This window comes from Oryzias latipes, chromosome 21 (assembly GCF_002234675.1).
Source record: "Oryzias latipes chromosome 21, ASM223467v1".
Taxonomy (NCBI): domain Eukaryota; kingdom Metazoa; phylum Chordata; class Actinopteri; order Beloniformes; family Adrianichthyidae; genus Oryzias; species Oryzias latipes.
The window spans coordinates 838,584-857,492 of NC_019879.2; the positions used below are offsets into that span (position 1 = coordinate 838,584).

The 18,909-nt window shown below is 43.2% G+C and overlaps 1 protein-coding gene across 2 annotated transcripts; it reads left to right on the forward strand.

The window, feature by feature from the left end:
- Positions 1-2,381: 2,381 nt before the first annotated feature.
- On the forward strand, positions 2,382-18,599 carry gtdc1 (glycosyltransferase like domain containing 1). Of its 2 annotated transcripts, none has more exons than XM_020702115.2 (11): positions 2,382-2,500; positions 5,909-6,099; positions 8,742-8,909; positions 11,365-11,538; positions 12,005-12,100; positions 12,893-13,000; positions 14,622-14,731; positions 15,394-15,538; positions 17,743-17,813; positions 17,893-17,984; positions 18,208-18,599. In XM_020702115.2, the coding sequence occupies exons 1-11, from the start codon at positions 2,486-2,488 to the stop codon at positions 18,280-18,282; spliced, it is 1,245 nt and encodes a 414-aa protein (XP_020557774.1). In that variant the 5' UTR covers positions 2,382-2,485; the 3' UTR covers positions 18,283-18,599. The 2 variants fall into 2 exon arrangements, with proteins under 2 accessions (XP_020557774.1, XP_020557773.1); XM_020702114.2 differs by having other exon boundaries at positions 2,383-2,500; positions 12,890-13,000.
- Positions 18,600-18,909: the final 310 nt, after the last annotated feature.

Below are 18,909 nucleotides of genomic sequence, written 5' to 3' on the forward strand. Positions count from 1 at the left end.
GTCCAAACAGGAAGTACCCGCGTGCTCCAAGAAGCCAAAATCCCACAGACTTCCAAAGAGAAATAAACATCTGTTATTCAGTCATTCGATTGGTCAGAATAACTATTTTTGCTCTGATATCTTTTCTTAACATGTTTTTTGTTAATCCTCATTTTTTAATCATGTCTTTATTCAAGTGACCAATCACATGCCTCAATAAAAGTGGGTGGTCTCACATCGTTCGAAAGGATTGATTGACAGATTCTCCAGAGCCCACTTTCAGTAGAAAGTGTGTTGGCCTTCAACAAGTTCACTGCTGATTGGTGAGAGGGGTTGCCATAGAAACGTTAACTCAGACTGACGACGACTAACCACTGCTAACAGATTTCTTATGCCTCCAACATGGCGACTGAATTGACTTCATTTGATTGGAGCCAGAAGTAAACCATTTTCAGCCGATGGCGTCACACTCACTCAGTCCAGTTGTCTGGAACCGTCAGTGGTAACACCCTTACCACAAAAGCCCCACTGGGATTGATGGGTTTGAATCCAACAACATCACAGCTATGATCCAGTCATCTCAGTGTTTTTACTTCCACATCTGCGATGCTCTTCTGTGTGGAGTCCCTTTGACCTCCAGCGTATTTTGGGCCTTAGAGAATGTCTAGAGGGAATACCTTAAACGTGAAAGAAATGGAAAAACGGATAGTTTAAAAGCTACGTTCTCACCGCACTCTGCAACTCGCGCTCCAACGACCAATTTCAATGAAAACTCTGTGCAAATGTAGGGCTGCACGCTGGCGCAGTGGTTAGCCCTCTTGCCCTTGCCTCACAGCAAGAAGGCCCCTGGTTCAAGTCCCGGCTGGGGGACCTGGAACACAACATCAATGGGGGACGTTTCTGTTTGGAGTTTGCATGTTCTCCCCGTGTATGCGTGGGTTCTCTCCGGGATCTCCAGCTAACTCCCACCGTCCAAAAACATCCTTCATAGGTTAATTGGCAACTCTAAATTGTCCATAGGTGTGAGTGTGAGAGTGCATGGATGTGTGATTGTGGACATTCTACCCTGCGACAGACTGGCGACCTGCCCAGGGTGTCCCCCTGCCTTCGCCCATAGTGGCCGGGATAGGTCCCGTGAACCTGAAAGGGAAAAAATGGAATAGAAATGAATGAAAAACTCTGTGCAAACATGTATATTTGTGTTGAAAACATAAAGAAGGAAAACCAGGTTGAACTTTGACTAATTAGGGACTCTGATTTAGTGATGAATAAAAGACCTTCCCTTAATGAAGTGCCAACCGTTTGAAAATTGATCATGGAGGAGAAGTTTTTTTTCCCGAACTTGTCGTGTCCAGCAGCTGAGCAAACAGATCACAGTTGAAGGCCTCTTGTGTTGGACAGATTTTACTGTTGTGAGGTACAGGTAATAAAGGCGGGCCATAGGAAAGGGAGAATGAATAAAGAAGTAAGAAGAGGTAGAAACAGCAAATTGCTGAGGGTTTTTTATTATTACTGTCAGGTGTAGATGTTAGTCCAAAGGACGGGCCTGTTCACACACACACTGAAATATGTAAGGTTAATGGCTGTCATGGTTGTCACGGTTACGTGGCAACGCGCCGCACTGACCTCCGACCTCGACTGCAGCGGCAAAGGAAAGCGATACTTATGCTGATGACCACGATGTGTTAAATAAAGCATCAGTTCAGAGAAACAGTTCACCTCTCACTGGTTGTTTTTTGTCCAGATGATGAAGATAAAGTTTGTTTAAAGAAGCCGGTGCAGTGATACAGAACATTTAAGATATGTGACCGGAACTACTTTTTTAGGTGTGCGTTATCACTTTTTTATGCACACCCAGCAGCCAATCAGAATGGAGTATTCACCCAGACTGTGGTATAATACAAACATAACTGCTGGCTGAGGGAAGGGTATCATTAAGACTTTACCGATACTACTCCTCTTATCCATACTGCCTATTGATCCTTTATTGTTATCTGTAATTTTCTCTATGGAAAAAAGGGGGAAGGCAAATAGCAAACTATGTACATGAAAACATTTTATTTTAGAACAACTTAAAACACAGTATATTATTTTAATGTCCTTTCACAACACTAAAATAAAAATTTCGATAAATACTAATGTGTCTTTGTTATAATTACATACACTTTAAGGTAAAAACTTAAATAAACAGTGCAATTAAGACCTTAACTGCAAAATATTATATCAAATAGCCTCCTCACTTAAATAAACATTACAGTGGGAAGAGAATGTTTTATTCTAATTAAAATTTCACTTGGAAAGTGATAAAGAACTATTTTAAATATACAATAAACCCAAATCAACGTTTGACTTCAGGCCTGAATGTAGTTAGGTTGTGTTGCTCATGCCTCCCAGGCGCGCACAGCCAAGACTCCCACGACGACGTTATGCAAAGTTTGCATCTGACGTTCAATTGATGTGATGACGTCGTGACCAAACGTGCTGTGAGTGACGTAGAGGGGCGGGCATGCAGGAGCAGGAGGTGAGTGTCTGTGGCCACAGCTTTAGTTGTCGCTCATTCTGCTGCTGGTTGTGAATAGAGAAACGACCAGACGTTTCTGTCGTTTTGAACACCGCACAAGATGAGTGCAGTATGCTAGCAGCTGTTAGCATGTAGCTTCCGGAGGTGCATGTCGCGCGCGTGGGATGTTTGCAGAGCTAACAGAGTTAGCCACAGAGATGAATGCAGTATGCTAGCAGCTGTTAGCATGTAGCTTCCGGAGGAGCCTGTCACGCGCGTGGGATGTTCACAGAGCGGTAACTTCTATGCAGTATACAATGAATGCACACTACATGCACAATATTAAATGGGGGGGGGGGGGGGGTTACATAAATGTCTGCAAAGATTCACACTCAGGTTTCAATGGTTTTGTTGGTGAAATATTGATTTTATATGAACATCTTTAAGGGTTTTTTAATTCATGAACATTTATGTATGTAGAATTTCCCTAGAAGAATTAATAAATTAATTATAAAAAAATACGTGATTCTGAAACATAAAAAGTGACGCATTTTCCCATTTCAGAGAGAGAAATCTTTAAATGCATGAATGATGATCAATCTACTGAACTCCATTCAAAATGTGTCTGTGTGGACGAACGGTACCAAAGAGGGATGTTACAGTTTCTGAATGATTTCCACAGAAACTACAAATACATAAATATAAATACATTTGGTTGGAAGGGACTAGATGCTGCTTTAAATATGGAGGAAAATTAAGAATCCATTAAAATGAACAGTAAATAATAATACCAAATATCTGACTGATGGTGAAAACCAACCCAACTGTTGGTACGTTGTACAGTGATGTGTCTTTTAGGGGCAGCGGAGAATAAAGAGACAGACTGTTGTAAATAACATCTAAAGAATGGAAGTAGGCTGAGGTAGTATTAAAGTAAAAAAGGTCTAAATAGTCTAGAATAGGAAGCAACAATTGAGAAATTCTTTTTCTGACAAGGAAATTAAAGCAATTAATTGATATAGTGTTTTAAAACTAGTTTATTTTATCTGTAATAGATTGTATATGACTTTTAAAAAATAAACCAATTTCTAGCCAAAAACCAAGATGTTTGCATGTCTCAGTTTTCTCAAGTGGAGAGGAATCTAAAAAAAAATACAAATTTAGTTTTTTTCTGTCAGCATTCATGTTTTTTTTTCTGGAATAGCATAGAGTAATATTTTGTTTTATTTAAAATAAACTTATTGGATGAACTCCACTTTTGTACTGAATTGAAATCTTGCTGTAACGTTATGCTGAAATATAAATACTTGGCTTTGAACAGTATACAATACGGTGTATTCTACATGCAGATGAATATTACATTTGCAGGTCATTAATAAATATAGAAAATAACAAGGGCCCAAGAGAAGAACCCTGTGGGATTCCTTTATTTATGCCAACAAAGTTTGACTCTCTGCCTCTATATGACACACATTGCTGACACTGATGCAAGAACAAGTTGGATGGATGGAATAGAAAGGCCCATGTCTAAAAGCAGGGAATGGTCTATAAAATCAAATGCCTTTGTAAGGTCGAGGAAAGTGGGACCAGTGCAGGAGTTGTCAAAAACTTCAGATTGATATTGTGATAGTAGATTGACAGTAGTGAGAAGGATAGATAGTTGATTATTAATAATATTTTCAAAGACTTTAACAACGTTATTGATGATTGAGACAGGCCTGTGGTTATTCCCTGTTTGGGAATCGCCTTCCTTTTGTAATGGAATAACCTTAGCACTTTTCCAAGCAAAAGGCACTTTGCAGGTGAAAAAGGACAAATGAAAGAGCTCAGCTAATGGACATGACAAGCACAAGATGAGAATATAATACATTTAATAGAAATCTTTTGTAGATGATGGATTGACTCTGTTCAAAGGCTGCTTCTGTTATTCCAGTTCTCTGTCTGTAGGTTTCTTCCAACATCCATTAAAAATATACCAATTCAGTTCAGTTTTATTTTTATGGCCCAATATTTACAACTATAGTCATCCAAACACCTGGAACCTTAAGATTTTGATCATGTTTTCTGTTGGGTGTTTTCCATTTTCTAACTGCTGTTGAAGCTGGACTGCTAAGTTTTAAAAAAAATCTTTGTGGTTTATTTTTATTAATAAATGAGTGAAAAGCAAGTAAATATGTTTTATCCTGTTGCCAACAGCTGTTGTTGCCTCTGCTGGGGTCTTGAATTGGCCTTCAAGAGTAAAGAAACAGTGAAGTAGAAGTTCCCATGTAGACCTGGAATTGAAATGAGTTGATATTTTCTCATTTAAGAGGCCAAAAGGTCTGACAGTTGAGCTTAATCAGCCCTCGCCTTCCCGCACATTTCACATTATTGGAACACAATCAGGAAACAGATTGGACATTTTTTAGCACAAAGGGTGACATTGCGCTTGCATTTTCAATCAAGATTTTTATCTCTGACACATTTATTTTCAGGCGCCTGGCCGGTATCTGTCTTGCAGCAACAGAAAGTCTCATTTGCTTCTCCAGATATGAGGAGTGGCAGAGAGCTGCAGGGTGCAGATATTGTCTGGTTGAGTTGTCTTTGAGTCCGTCCGCCTGCATCTACACTAGCTCCTATTGTGGGCAGCGAAATAGAGGAAGAAATAACAGTTCCTGGGATGGAATTTGGGGAAAGAAGTAGGAGCTTGAGCTCATAAGCCAGCCACCTCCTGACGGACTGGGAAGACAGAACTAATGTCATGGCGTCATTTTTGGAAAAATTGTATGGTTACCATTGTCTGTTTCTGCTATCATTTGTTCAGTAAGAGTAGTGGACTTTATTATTCAACCCAGACAGAAAGCTGAGTCGGTTCTGTCTTGTCTGAAGCCTCACAGAGAAGTTTTTTTTTTTTACTTCATGAAATATCTGTTATGTACTCCTATAACCACACTGCAACTGTGACTGTTGTGTGTGAACTTTGACTGGGATGCAGAATTCCACTCAGTCCTATGCACTCATCGGTCACTTTGTTACATACACCTGCTCATTAATGCACATTTCCAATCAGCCAATCACGACAGCAACTCAATGCATGTAGACATGATCCAGACCATCTGCTGCAGTTCAAACTGGCATCAGAACAGAGAAGAACGGTGACTGAACTGACTTTGAACATGATTATTGGTGCCAGACGGGCTGGTCTGAGGACTTCAGGAATTTTCTTACTTTTACTTATTTAAAAAAATGAAAATAAACACAAGACTTAGAGATAGACAGATAAACCAAAACAATGGGTTTGAGAAGTGGAAAGTGGACTTTACATGATATAGGCCCTTAAATTGCCTCCACATTTCTTTGTGGTTTTCATGTCACGTGTTTATTCATCTACTCACCTCTGACTCCATGGTTTTGGGACTCATGCTCAGTGACAGTTCTTCCCTCTTTCAGATCTCTATTGGCTCTGGCATTCTTTTGGTGGAGCCATTTTATGGTGGATCTCACAAACAGCTCGTTGATCTACTGGAGAAAAACTTTGTTGACTGCTCAGTCTTCACCCTTCCTGCCAAGAAATGGCATTGGAGAGCAAGAACCGCTGCACTGTATTTCAGTCAGGCCATTCCCTGCTGCACTTCTTACAGGTGAGCTTCACATTCAGTGGGGGAAAAAGTATTTAGTCAGCCACCAATTGTGCAAGTTCTCCCACTTAAAAAGATGACAGAGGCCTGTCATTTACATCATAGGTAAACCTCCACTATGAGACACAAAATGAGAACAAAAATCCAGAAAATCACATTGTCTAATTTTTTTAAAAAGAATCTTTGTGTAAATTATGGTGGAAAATAAGTATTTGTTCATTTACAAACAAGCGGGATTTCTGTCTCACAGACCTGTAACTTCTTCTGTAGAGGATCCTCTGTCCTCCACTGGTTACCTTTATTAATGACTCCTGTTTGAACTGGTTATCTATAGAAAGACTCCTGTCCACATCCTCACACAGTCACACTCCAAACTCCACTATGGAGACCAAAGAGCTGTCTAAGGACACCAGAAACCAGATTGTTGACCTGCACCAGACTGGAAGACTGAATTTGCAACAGGTGAGCATCTTGGAGTGAAGAAATCACCTGTAGGGGCAATTATTAGGAAATGGAAGACAAGACCACTAAGAATCTCCCTCCATCTGGGGCTCCCCCCAAGATCTCACCCCGTGGGGTCAGAATGATCACAAGAACAGTGAGCAAAGATCCCAGAATCCCACGGGGGACCTAGTGAATGACCTGCAGAGAGCTGGGACCAAAGTAACAAAGGCTACCATCAGTAACACACGACACCACCAGGGACTCAAACCCTGCAGGGCCAGACGTGTCCCCCTGCTAAAGCCAGTCCATGTGCAGAACCGTCTACAGTCTGCTAGAGAACATTTGGAGGATCCAGAAGAGGATTGGGAGAATGTCCTATGGTCAGATGAAACCACAATAGAACTTTTTGGTAAGAACTCCACTGTTTGGAGGAGAAAGAATGCTGAGCTGCATCCAAAGAACACCAGACCTACTGTAAAGCATGGGGGTGGAAGCATCATGCTTTGGGCTGTTTTTCAGCAAAGGGACCAGGACGACTGATCCGTGTAAAGGAAAGAATGAATGGGGCCGTGTATGGTCAGATTTGGAGTGACTTCCATCAGCATTAAAGATGAAACAGCTGGGTCTTTCAGCATGACAACCATCCCAAACACACGTTGCCCGGGTAACAAAGGAGTGGCTTCATAAGAAGCATTTCAAGGTCCTGGAGTGGCCTAGCCAGTCTCCAGATCTCAACCCCGTAGAAAATCTCTGGAGGGAGTAGAAGGTCTGTGTTGCCCAGCAACAGCCCAAAAACTCCATGCGGAGGAGATCTGCATGGAGGAATGGACCAAAACATCACTGCTCTAGAGGAGATCAGCATGGAGGAATGGACCAAAACATCTTTGATCTAGAGGAGATCTACATGGAGGAATGGACCAAAACATCACTGCTCTAGAGGAGATCTGCATGGAGGAATGGGCCAAAACATCTTTGATCTAGAGGAGATCTGCATGGAGGAATGGACCAAAACATCACTGCTCTAGAGGAGATCTGCATGGAGGAATGGGCCAAAACATCTTTGATCTAGAGGAGATCTGCATGGAGGAATGGACCAAAACATCACTGCTCTAGAGGAGATCTGTAAGGAGGAATGGACCAAAACATCACTGCTCTACATGAGATCTACATGGAGGAATGGGCCAAAACATCACTGCTCTAGAGGAGATCTGCATGGAGGAATGGACCAAAACATCACTGCTGTAGAGGAGATCTGCATGGAGGAATGGGCCAAAACATCTTTGATCTAGAGGAGATCTGCATGGAGGAATGGACCAAAACATCACTGCTCTAGAGGAGATCTGCAAGGAGGAATGGACCAAAACATCACTGCTCTACATGAGATCTACATGGAGGAATGGGCCAAAACATCACTGCTCTAGAGGAGATCTGCAAGGAGGAATGGACCAAAACATCACTGCTTTAGAGGAGATCTACATGGAGGAATGGGCCAAAACATCACTGCTGTAGAGGAGATCTGCAAGGAGGAATGGACCAAAACATCACTGCTCTACATGAGATCTACATGGAGGAATGGGCCAAAACATCACTGCTCTATATGAGATCTACATGGAGGAATGGGCCTAAACATCACTGCTCTAGAGGAGATCTGCATGGAGGAATGGACCAAAACATCAATGCTCTAGAGGAGATCTGCATGGAGGAATGGACCAAAACATCAATGCTCTAGAGGAGATCTACATGGAGGAATGGGCCAAAATACCAGCAACAGTTTGTGAAAACCTTGTGAAGACTTACAGACAACGTTTGGCTGCTGTCATTACAGACAGAGGGTATATAATGAAATATTGAGTTGAACTTTTCTTTTTTATCAAAAACGTATTCTCCACCATGATTTACAAATAAAGTCTTTAAAAATCAGACATTGTGATTTTCTGAATTATTTCTTCTCATTTTGTGTCTCATAGTTGAGGTTTACCTATCATCATTTTAAGTGGGAGAACTTGCACAGTGGGTGGCTGACTGAATACTTTTTTCCCCTCCGTCCATGACAGAAAACACAGATATTCCTGTATATTTTTTTGAGAAGGACAGTGTACAGCTACAGAGTTAATATTGGTTAAAACAGGTCATCGTTTATCATTGAATGTCGGGTTTTCAAACTGTCTGGGAATTTAAAGATATCTTGTTTGTCTGTGCAGAGTCCTGTTTTGCAGTTCCGTTCTAAACCTATGTGAGCTTGTAGCTCTCAGGCCAGATCTGGCTCGCTTGAAGAAGGTGCTGTACTTCCACGAGAACCAGCTGGCATATCCGGTCCGCAAAGACCAGGACAGGGATTTTCAATATGGATACAACCAAGTGCTGTCATGGTAAACCCCTATTTTTATTGCTGTCAGCCATGTGGGTCATGGCAGATCTGAGAGCAGCTACGCTGTCTGTAAAAGATCCATGAGGGAGTTCCTGCTGAGCTCTGCCTCACAGTGCAGATGAGCAGCAGTTAACACATCTGCAGCCCATAAATGGATTGTTTATTTAAAAAAATGTAATGCTTGAATTAGCAACCATGATCCGTTTGGCCCCTACTTATTGTGTCATTCTCACCGGTGTCTGAAATGTAAGGAGGCCAGATTATGTCTTGAACCAGATCAACTTTGCATGAGGTCATTGCTTTAGAAATAAAGTTAAATGAAAGACCAGAGCATCTTGTTTGTGCAAGTTTTTTGCCCTTGAGGATTTCTATGAGTGGAACGAAAGTAAAATAACGAGTTCTGAATTACTTTTTGAAGTACACACTGAGAACTTTCATTCCAAATGTAGTAACACCTGATCTAAGTTATCATGAGTGAAGACCCCACAGTCACACTTGTAAACCCCTCCTCTAAATGTTGGTGGGTCGGTGTTTTTTAGCTTGGTGTCAGACGTGGTGGTGTTCAACTCGCACTTCAACATGGAATCCTTCCTCTCCGCCAAAACATCACTGCTCTAGAGGAGATCTACATTGAGGGATGGACCAAAACATCACTGCTCTATATGAGATCTGCATGGAGGAATGGACCAAAACATCACTGCTCTATATGAGATCTGCATGGAGGAATGGACCAAAACATCACTGCTCTATATGAGATCTACATGGAGGAATGGGCCAAAACATCACTGCTCTAGAGGAGATCTGCAAGGAGGAATGGACCAAAACATCACTGCTCTACATGAGATCTACATGGAGGAATGGGCCAAAACATCACTGCTATAGAGGAGATCTACATGGAGGAATGGACCAAAACATCACTGCTCTAGAGGAGATCTGCAAGGAGGAATGGACCAAAACATCACTGCTCTACATGAGATCTACATGGAGGAATGGGCCAAAACATCACTGCTCTAGAGGAGATCTGCAAGGAGGAATGGACCAAAACATCACTGCTCTACATGAGATCTACATGGAGGAATGGGCCAAAACATCACTGCTCTAGAGGAGATCTGCAAGGAGGAATGGACCAAAACATCACTGCTCTACATGAGATCTACATGGAGGAATGGGCCAAAACATCTTTGATCTAGAGGAGATCTACATGGAGGAATGGGCCTAAACATCACTGCTCTAGAGGAGATCTGCATGGAGGAATGGACCAAAACATCAATGCTCTAGAGGAGATCTACATGGAGGAATGGGCCAAAATACCAGCAACAGTTTGTGAAAACCTTGTGAAGACTTACAGACAACGTTTGGCTGCTGTCATTACAGACAGAGGGTATATAATGAAATATTGAGTTGAACTTTTCTTTTTTATCAAAAACGTATTCTCCACCATGATTTACAAATAAAGTCTTTAAAAATCAGACATTGTGATTTTCTGAATTATTTCTTCTCATTTTGTGTCTCATAGTTGAGGTTTACCTATCATCATTTTAAGTGGGAGAACTTGCACAGTGGGTGGCTGACTGAATACTTTTTTCCCCTCCGTCCATGACAGAAAACACAGATATTCCTGTATATTTTTTTGAGAAGGACAGTGTACAGCTACAGAGTTAATATTGGTTAAAACAGGTCATCGTTTATCATTGAATGTCGGGTTTTCAAACTGTCTGGGAATTTAAAGATATCTTGTTTGTCTGTGCAGAGTCCTGTTTTGCAGTTCCGTTCTAAACCTATGTGAGCTTGTAGCTCTCAGGCCAGATCTGGCTCGCTTGAAGAAGGTGCTGTACTTCCACGAGAACCAGCTGGCATATCCGGTCCGCAAAGACCAGGACAGGGATTTTCAATATGGATACAACCAAGTGCTGTCATGGTAAACCCCTATTTTTATTGCTGTCAGCCATGTGGGTCATGGCAGATCTGAGAGCAGCTACGCTGTCTGTAAAAGATCCATGAGGGAGTTCCTGCTGAGCTCTGCCTCACAGTGCAGATGAGCAGCAGTTAACACATCTGCAGCCCATAAATGGATTGTTTATTTAAAAAAATGTAATGCTTGAATTAGCAACCATGATCCGTTTGGCCCCTACTTATTGTGTCATTCTCACCGGTGTCTGAAATGTAAGGAGGCCAGATTATGTCTTGAACCAGATCAACTTTGCATGAGGTCATTGCTTTAGAAATAAAGTTAAATGAAAGACCAGAGCATCTTGTTTGTGCAAGTTTTTTGCCCTCGAGGATTTCTATGAGTGGAACGAAAGTAAAATAACGAGTTCTGAATTACTTTTTGAAGTACACACTGAGAACTTTCATTCCAAATGTAGTAACACCTGATCTAAGTTATCATGAGTGAAGACCCCACAGTCACACTTGTAAACCCCTCCTCTAAATGTTGGTGGGTCGGTGTTTTTTAGCTTGGTGTCAGACGTGGTGGTGTTCAACTCGCACTTCAACATGGAATCCTTCCTGTCCGCCATCCCGAGTCACATGAAGAAGATCCCGGACCACAGACCCAAAAACCTGGATGAGTTGATCCGGCCCAAGTGTGTGGTCCTGAGCTACCCAGTTCAGTTCCCCGATGTCACCAGGTCAGTCAGATGATGATTTTAGGGTGACTGGACACCAGGGGTGCGCTCAAAGTGAGTCAGAGTTCAGTTACCCGATAATCTGGGGTCACATTTTCAGTCTGCATACACCCAAGCAGACACTATTGTCTGAATTCTGAAGAAGCCAAGGTTATTTCCTGAACCGGTTTAATTAGCAAGAGTCATTACTGTAAAAATAAAATGAAGTGAAACACGAGGAGGATCCTGTTTGTGCAAGAAGTAGTGAATTGATTTTTAAAATAGTTTATGACTAAAGTAATTTAATTACATTTTCATCCATTAACTAATGTAAAGTAATCATTCTTTCAAAGTAATTAACTCAACACCTCCACCACTACGGGAAGATGGGGGTTTTTGGACATTGTTGCTTCATGTGTCTAGGAGGGACGGCGGTGGAGTTTATCAGAAGTATTTCCTCGTACTTTCCTCATTGACGCTGTTTTACCAGATTACTGCCTCAACACAAGCTGCTGAAGCCACGGCCTGTGGTGACGTGTCCCTCAGACCACAGCTCATGCCGGGACGAGGACCGTCTGATGCAGAGGTGAGCAGTTGAGTCATTTAACCTGCAAAGGCCATCGGTGGGGGGGCTTAAGACATTAAAACCACTGTTTATCCCGTTGCCCCATCATAGAGTAAAAAACACTAGATGTAATCTTAGAAAATGTCTCCTGTCCATCTTCCAGTTGGTAAAACGATGAAGCTCCAAAGCTTCAAACACAATTCCATTTTTATCAGTGACATCTAAAAACCACTATGTTCTAGAGCAGTGGTGCTCAGACTGTTGTATCTGCTCCTGACTCATGATTTGAATAAAGAAATACTCAGAACTGCAATTTGAATCCTAATTTTCTTTTTTGTGTCATCTATACATAATGAGAAAAATGCTACCAGAACATGTTAAAACCCCCGAAAATGTAACTGGAGTGGCTCTTTAATGGGACCCCCTGTAGCTGATCAGAACTGAAGATTCACTATGACCATGGTATACACAGAAAATCATTTCTAGGTTATAACGGACACAGTATAATTCTGAGCGAGTATTGTAAGGTTTAGGATTACTTTAGAACAAAACACATCATCAAGGATCAGGCTAGAGCAAATGGTTTTTAGTGGAAGCATCACTACTAATCAAGCAACGGTGAAAAAGACAAAGGACTAGACTCAGTAATGGCCGTGCGTTAAACTGCTTCCTCCCATCATGCTCTTTCAGAATCTCAACTACTTTCTCCTGCTGTCTGCAATTCCTAGAGAACCTACAAAACTAGCTTTCCTTGGAGCATTTTGAGTTTGAAAGCGGATGAGCTAACTACCTGGATGCTTTGGTCCTCAGCAGGTGTGAAGAGGACCCACCTCAGTCCTCCTGTGCGGTCCAGCAGCCTGCATGTGGAGAGCCCTTGAGCGACCAGGAGAAGCCTTTGCACATTGTGTGGCCTCACCGGTGGTAAGTTGAGGAGGATGGGACTTATCCAGGGCTCTAGGGCGGCTGGATGTTTCAATGGTAGACCTGAATAAAAACCCGGGGACCCCGCCCTTCTGAGAAAAGGAAAAGACAAAGAAACATGAGTTTTATTTCTGTTTGTGTGCAGGTGGAACAGAATGATGGTTGCTGTTTATCAGAATGAACACCTGAGCCATTCAGTTTGGGTCCATGCGCCGGCTGATGGTTGGATGAAACAGCTAGCATAGATGCATAGATGCTAGCATAGATGCTGGTGTGGCCCAGAACATCTGTTCACAGCTCTGTGGGTGAAGATTCTGGATGGGGGTCTGCAGTCTCTGGTCCACCTGTGGCTGAGGGTCCTTTGGGATTTGTGGTGCAGTTGTGCGGGAGTTGTGTCACCTTGTTTTGTATCAGTAACAAAGCAGCGTGCGGTAATCTGCTGTGGACAGACACACAGATGGATTATGGCCGTGATTCTGCTGCCTGAATGAGGATTTCCACAGAGCTGTCTATTAATCTCTGATTGAAGCTGTGCCTCATCAGGTTTTGGCTTTAATCTGCGAGTGACCTGGATCTTCAGATTACAGATGTCATATTGCTACCAAGGGAGGGGGGGACAGCTGTTCCAGGTGAAGAAGCTGCTACAGGGGTGGGGTGGGGGGTCAAATCTGTGAGGCAGATTAATGTTGATCAGGATCAGCTTTTACCTCAGAGGATTGACGTACAGCTGGAGCAGAAAACAAACAAGGAGTTTTAATCGCTGCTCATGTTCTCTAAGCTGCCAGAGTCCGTCTTCCTCCCCAGGAGACACCGTGTGAGCAGGTCACTGACCCGGACATGACAGACCTCATTATTGCATTTTGTCTTTGCTCATTTATGTAAATAATGTGTTGCTCGTCATTCAGGAGAGACGCTTGTTTGTAGGCGTCAGGATGAAAAAATGTACAACATGTAGCGTCTCTGCCTCCTGGACTGATCTACGCTAACGCTAACGCTGCACATCTCTGCTGTTGAAGGACTGCTAGTCTTCATTAGAGGGGGCCACCGATCACAGATGTTCTAAACATCAGGAGGGTTTCAAGAAAGGGTGTCAGTCCAAGTGATTAAAAAAGAAATTAGGGCTTTGAAAATCATTGAACAAAAGTACATCTCCACAGTTCAGACTTCTAGTTCTTAGGCCGTGTCCGAATTCCCGCCCGAATCCCTAACTACTAAAAAACGATCTAGTGCGGCTCTATGTAATGCCCTGGACTTTAAAAGCAATTCGGACACCAACGGCGGCTGTGACGTCATCGATTTTTTGAAGTTAATATCTCATCGATATGTCCACTGACGTACTGTCTTCTTAAGAGGAAAATGTTGATGGTTTGTTAAAAAAATACATGTTTTTTGGCTAAAACTGTTCCAATGCAATGCATTGTGGTCTGATCTAGTGAGCACCGATGCACACTGGTTCTTCACAGAGACTTCTGGGAAATTTCCAGGACACTGGATGGGGCGTGGTAGATTCAAATGGTGAACACTCATTATATTGAGTAGGAACAACCTAAAGGAGGTTCCATGGCTGAGTCAGACCTGTCTTCCGGTGTCTCACTAAAGGTGTCTTTGTGTTTGTGTGAAGGGAGCATGACAAAAACCCCGAGCTGTTCTTCAACACGCTGCTCAAGTTAAAGGAGCAGGAACTCCCCTTTCAGGTGTCTGTGCTGGGAGAGACCTTCACGGATGTGCCAGGTACACGCATGTAAAGGCACACGCTAACACACACTCTGCGTTTGAATCGTCTGTAACAAGGAAAGTCTTCTGAAGTTCTTCAACATTGAATATTGAATGTTTGTTTCAGGGGACTGCAGGATGTCGGAGAATCTCTTTAATCTAAAAAAAGAAAAACAAAATGTGCAAAAAAAAAAGTAAAATTATTGAAGCAAACAGATTTTATGACGTTTATGCTTTCAGTTTTTTCTCCTTCTATACTCTCTCTCTCTCTCTCTCTCTCTCATCACCTAATCCTTCACACACTCACCAGGTTCACCTTAACAAGGTTCTGGAAACATTCCTCAGACTTTGGTCTATGTTGACATGACAGCATCAGTTGCTGCAGATTTGTCTGCTGAACATCCATGATGCTGGTCTCCCGTTCCACCACATCCCAAAGGTTCTCTATTGGGTTCTGGTGACTGTGGAGGCCGTTTGAGTCCAGAGAACTCATGGTCATGTTCTAGAAACCAGTCTGAGATGATTCCAGCTTGATGACATGGAGCCTTATCCTGCTGGAAGTGGCATCAGAAGATGGTCCACTGTGAGGAATCTAGATGACTCCTCCCACGTGCATCGTGGCTGCTGTCCAAAAATATCAACATGTTGGTAAAGTTCACTTTCCTTCTTGTTCCTTTCAGATGTTTTCTCCTCATCTAGACGTTTGCTGGACTCTCAGGTTCTGAATTGGGGCTTTCTGTCCAGTAAGGACGACTATCTGCGTGTCCTGTGTGATGCAGATGTTGTCGTCTCCACCTCAAACCACGAGTTCTTCGGGGTTTCGATGTACGTTTTTCTCAACTTCCTTTTTACCCGTCAGAGCAAAGAAATTAAACTCAGTTACCAAAAAAGAGGACGAGCCTTTACATCCCTTCGCCTGACACCCTCATTTACTGCAAATGTAAATGACCTAATCTGGGTCTGTACAGTAGTGTAGTGGTTAGCACTCTGGACCTCCAGTGAGAAAGTGCTGGTTCAAATCCTGGACCTTTCAAACGTTAACGTTGGGAGATGGGTCATCTGGAACCCACTGAACCTGACCCGTCCTGTCCACCTTTGTCATGGGAGGAATAGCATGTCAAAGTCAGCATGGGGTCATCTGGACCCCACACAATAGCACTAGGGTTTGCATGTTCTCCTCGTGCACGTGGGGGTTTTCTCCAGGTTCCTCACACAGTCCACCAACAGGCTGCATAGGTTAGCCCGTGACTCTATTTTGTCCCTGAAGCTACAGTCACATAAGCCAAGTGCCAGTGGTTCAGTGGCCACACGGTAGAATCCGGCAGCGGCCGCTGAGCCGAGTTGTGTGAATAAGTCGTCGTTCATTTGTGTGTGAAAGGTCAAACATGATTATAGACGTGGAAACAGTTTACTAGGAAAGGCTTAAGAATAGCATGAAACAAGCCCTGTAAAACCACCCAGAGCAGGATTTTCATTGGAGTGGGTCTGTAAACATTTGAGTGTTCTTGAAGGTTTGATTCCTTCGTGTTTTCTTCAGGTTGTTGTATCTTTTGAAGGTCTGTATTGGGGAGTAAGAAGGTTTGATTGCTACTGAGCAGTTCCCGCGGTGGCGTTGGTTCTGTTACAGGATCAGCTGTGATGCCCAGATCATCCAGGCAGTGGAGAGGTTTCACTGCTTTGACTGTTCGCTGACATCACACCTGCGGCCCCCCCTCTTTGGTCTTCATCAAGAGCTCTCTGAACATCAGAAGCTCTCTGAATCCTCTGTGTGACTTCAAGCTGCAGCGTCTGCTCTGATCACCGTCAGTCAGGTGGGTCAAGACCTGCAGCTGAACAGCACCCTGGATTCATGTTCAGCAGAGGAGGGGGGCCGCGTCTGGAGTTGCTGTTGACCTGCAGGCACAGGAGCAGCTCCTTTAATTTGGAGACCGTTCAGAATGGGAGGATTGTTCTCGTTTTCATGTCAGAGGCTTAAAGTTTCACATCTAGATCTGAGTGGCTGTGAGATCAAACTGGAGGCTGTTGGTGTATGAAGTCTCTCTAGTCTGGGTGAATGACATTTTAATTGCCCCTGCTTGTCATGCATGTCCTCTGTCATTGGGCTGGCCTTCCTTTAGGGGCCTGAACCCTCCACATCACATGTGGGCTTCTGTCTGATGCTCAGGCCAAGGCCAGAGGAGGCGTGCTGCTCCAGATCTGCATCCAGCTTTTATCAGAATGAACGCTGGTTTTGCTGTCACGTAGTGTGGAGTAATGCTCTCCATTCACCTTTAGCTGATGTGGAACATGCTAAGAGTGAAAAGGCTTTTGGGACAATTGCAGTAAAAACTGCAGGGCTCTCATGTCCACATCTGAAGATTTACACAGAGAGCTGATGGTTTTTTTCTGCTGCTGCCCACTGGACAAACCAAATCCCTGAAAAGCGAGAGAGAAGTGATTTCTGTTGCAATGGTTACTGTAATGCTACATTCACAGTAGGCTCAGAAACCAGACGTGCAGCAACCACTGCTTTTCTTAAGTCTTTAAGTTCACTCAGACATGCAGACGGTTTTCCCAAACGGGCCGCTCTCAGCTGTCATAGGACGCCATCAAAGGGAACACTTGAGAGTCACTGTCTGCCATAAAATGCATGTTTCTGGATTGAAGGAAGGAGCCAGACATGAACAAGGAGAACATGCAGGCTAACCACTACACCACAGGGCAAGTTACAAACATCTAAATGTAACTATTATTATTATTCATAGCTTCATTTTGATGATTATTTTCCAAAAGCTTGAGTCTCTGGATTTCAGGACAGCAGGATTTTAAAGTCCTGCTGCTCCTCAATCATCCTCTGGTTTTACCTGCTGAAGGGGGGTCAGGTTGTTTTAGGGGTGTGGCTAAGGGGGGGTCAGGTTGTTTCAGGGGTGTGGCTAAGGGGGGGTCAGGTTGTTTCAGGGGTGTGGCTGAAAGGTTTTCCTGCTGCTGTTTTAACGTCTGTTTGCCGTGGAGCTGCTGTTGTACAGTTCATGTCCTTTAACCTGTTCCAGGCTGGAAGCCGTCCACTGTGGCTGTTTTCCTCTGTGTCCTAAAGCGTTGGTGTACCCAGAGATCTTTCCAGGTAAACACACCTGCTGCTGACTGAGCTTTCAGTCCCTTCTAGCTGCAGCTAAGGTGGCAGTTTTCCCTTTGTCATTTAGTGCAGTACCTGTATTCCACACCTGAGCAGCTATACAAACGGCTGAGGGAGCTCTGTAAAAGGCCTGGCATCGCCCGCAGACACGTTGTCACGGTAACAGTTTCATCTTCTATTTCAACAAGAGGAACTCCAAAGTTTCTATGTGTTGCACCCTGGCAGGTCCAGGTTCAGGGTTTATCTACGGATTTAACGTTTTAAAGCTGATCATTTGAGGGAGTAGCCAAAAAACAACAAAAATGTAGACAACAGAAGGATTTTTTTCGTTCTTTTCCCGCTTCACACTTGATAAACGGCTGTTCATGTTCTGGTTGTGCAGGTCGACACCTCTAAATTCTCCTGGACCTCCCTGAAGTCTCAGTTCTTGGCTCTGCTGACAGATGGGTGTGCTTGACTGCAGGGCTGCTCTTCTGGATGTTTGCATCTGGACCGTCGCGTCCCGGTCCGGTCCGGTCTGGTCCGGTCTGGGCCCAGGAGGACTGGCACACGTGGGTCCCGGTCCCCCTGGGCTACCGGGCCCATCCTAATGATGGAGTCATGAGGGAATCCGTTGCTGTTTAACACTTAAATGTAGAACTGAAGTGATTTTTTTATTTTATTTTATTTTTTTGTATGTAAAGTTTTAATAAAAAGTCTAATTTTACAACATGGATGTAATTTAAGTGATTTAAAATAAACTAATACTTATGTGTTTAGGATTTGCTCCATTAACATCAAATTGGTTTTTGGTCGTTTAGCACCAAATTGAACACCGATTAAAGTGACTCACAATCAAGTTTCTTTGAGCTCCATCCTCATCAGCCCTAGGATACGGAAGCAGATGTCGATCATACTTCAAAATAAAAGTCAATGCCAGAATGTATTTTTCATTTTCACAATGAAGCTGCGTTTGTTCACTCAAAAAAAAGATAAATCAATCCGCAAAACGATTTTTCTTTTTCTACTTCAACAACCGCTCGTTCTGTGACGTCATTAATGCCAAAATGCAAACGGGGGATTGCATTTCCGTTTTCAAATCCAC

Excerpts from the sequence above, each read along its gene's own strand:
- gtdc1 (XM_020702114.2), top strand. Across the intron at positions 6,100-8,741 it reads CCCTGCTGCACTTCTTACAG|AGTCCTGTTTTGCAGTTCCG; the intron begins GTGAGCTTCACA and ends TTGTCTGTGCAG. Across the intron at positions 13,001-14,621 it reads ATTGTGTGGCCTCACCGGTG|GGAGCATGACAAAAACCCCG; the intron begins GTAAGTTGAGGA and ends GTTTGTGTGAAG.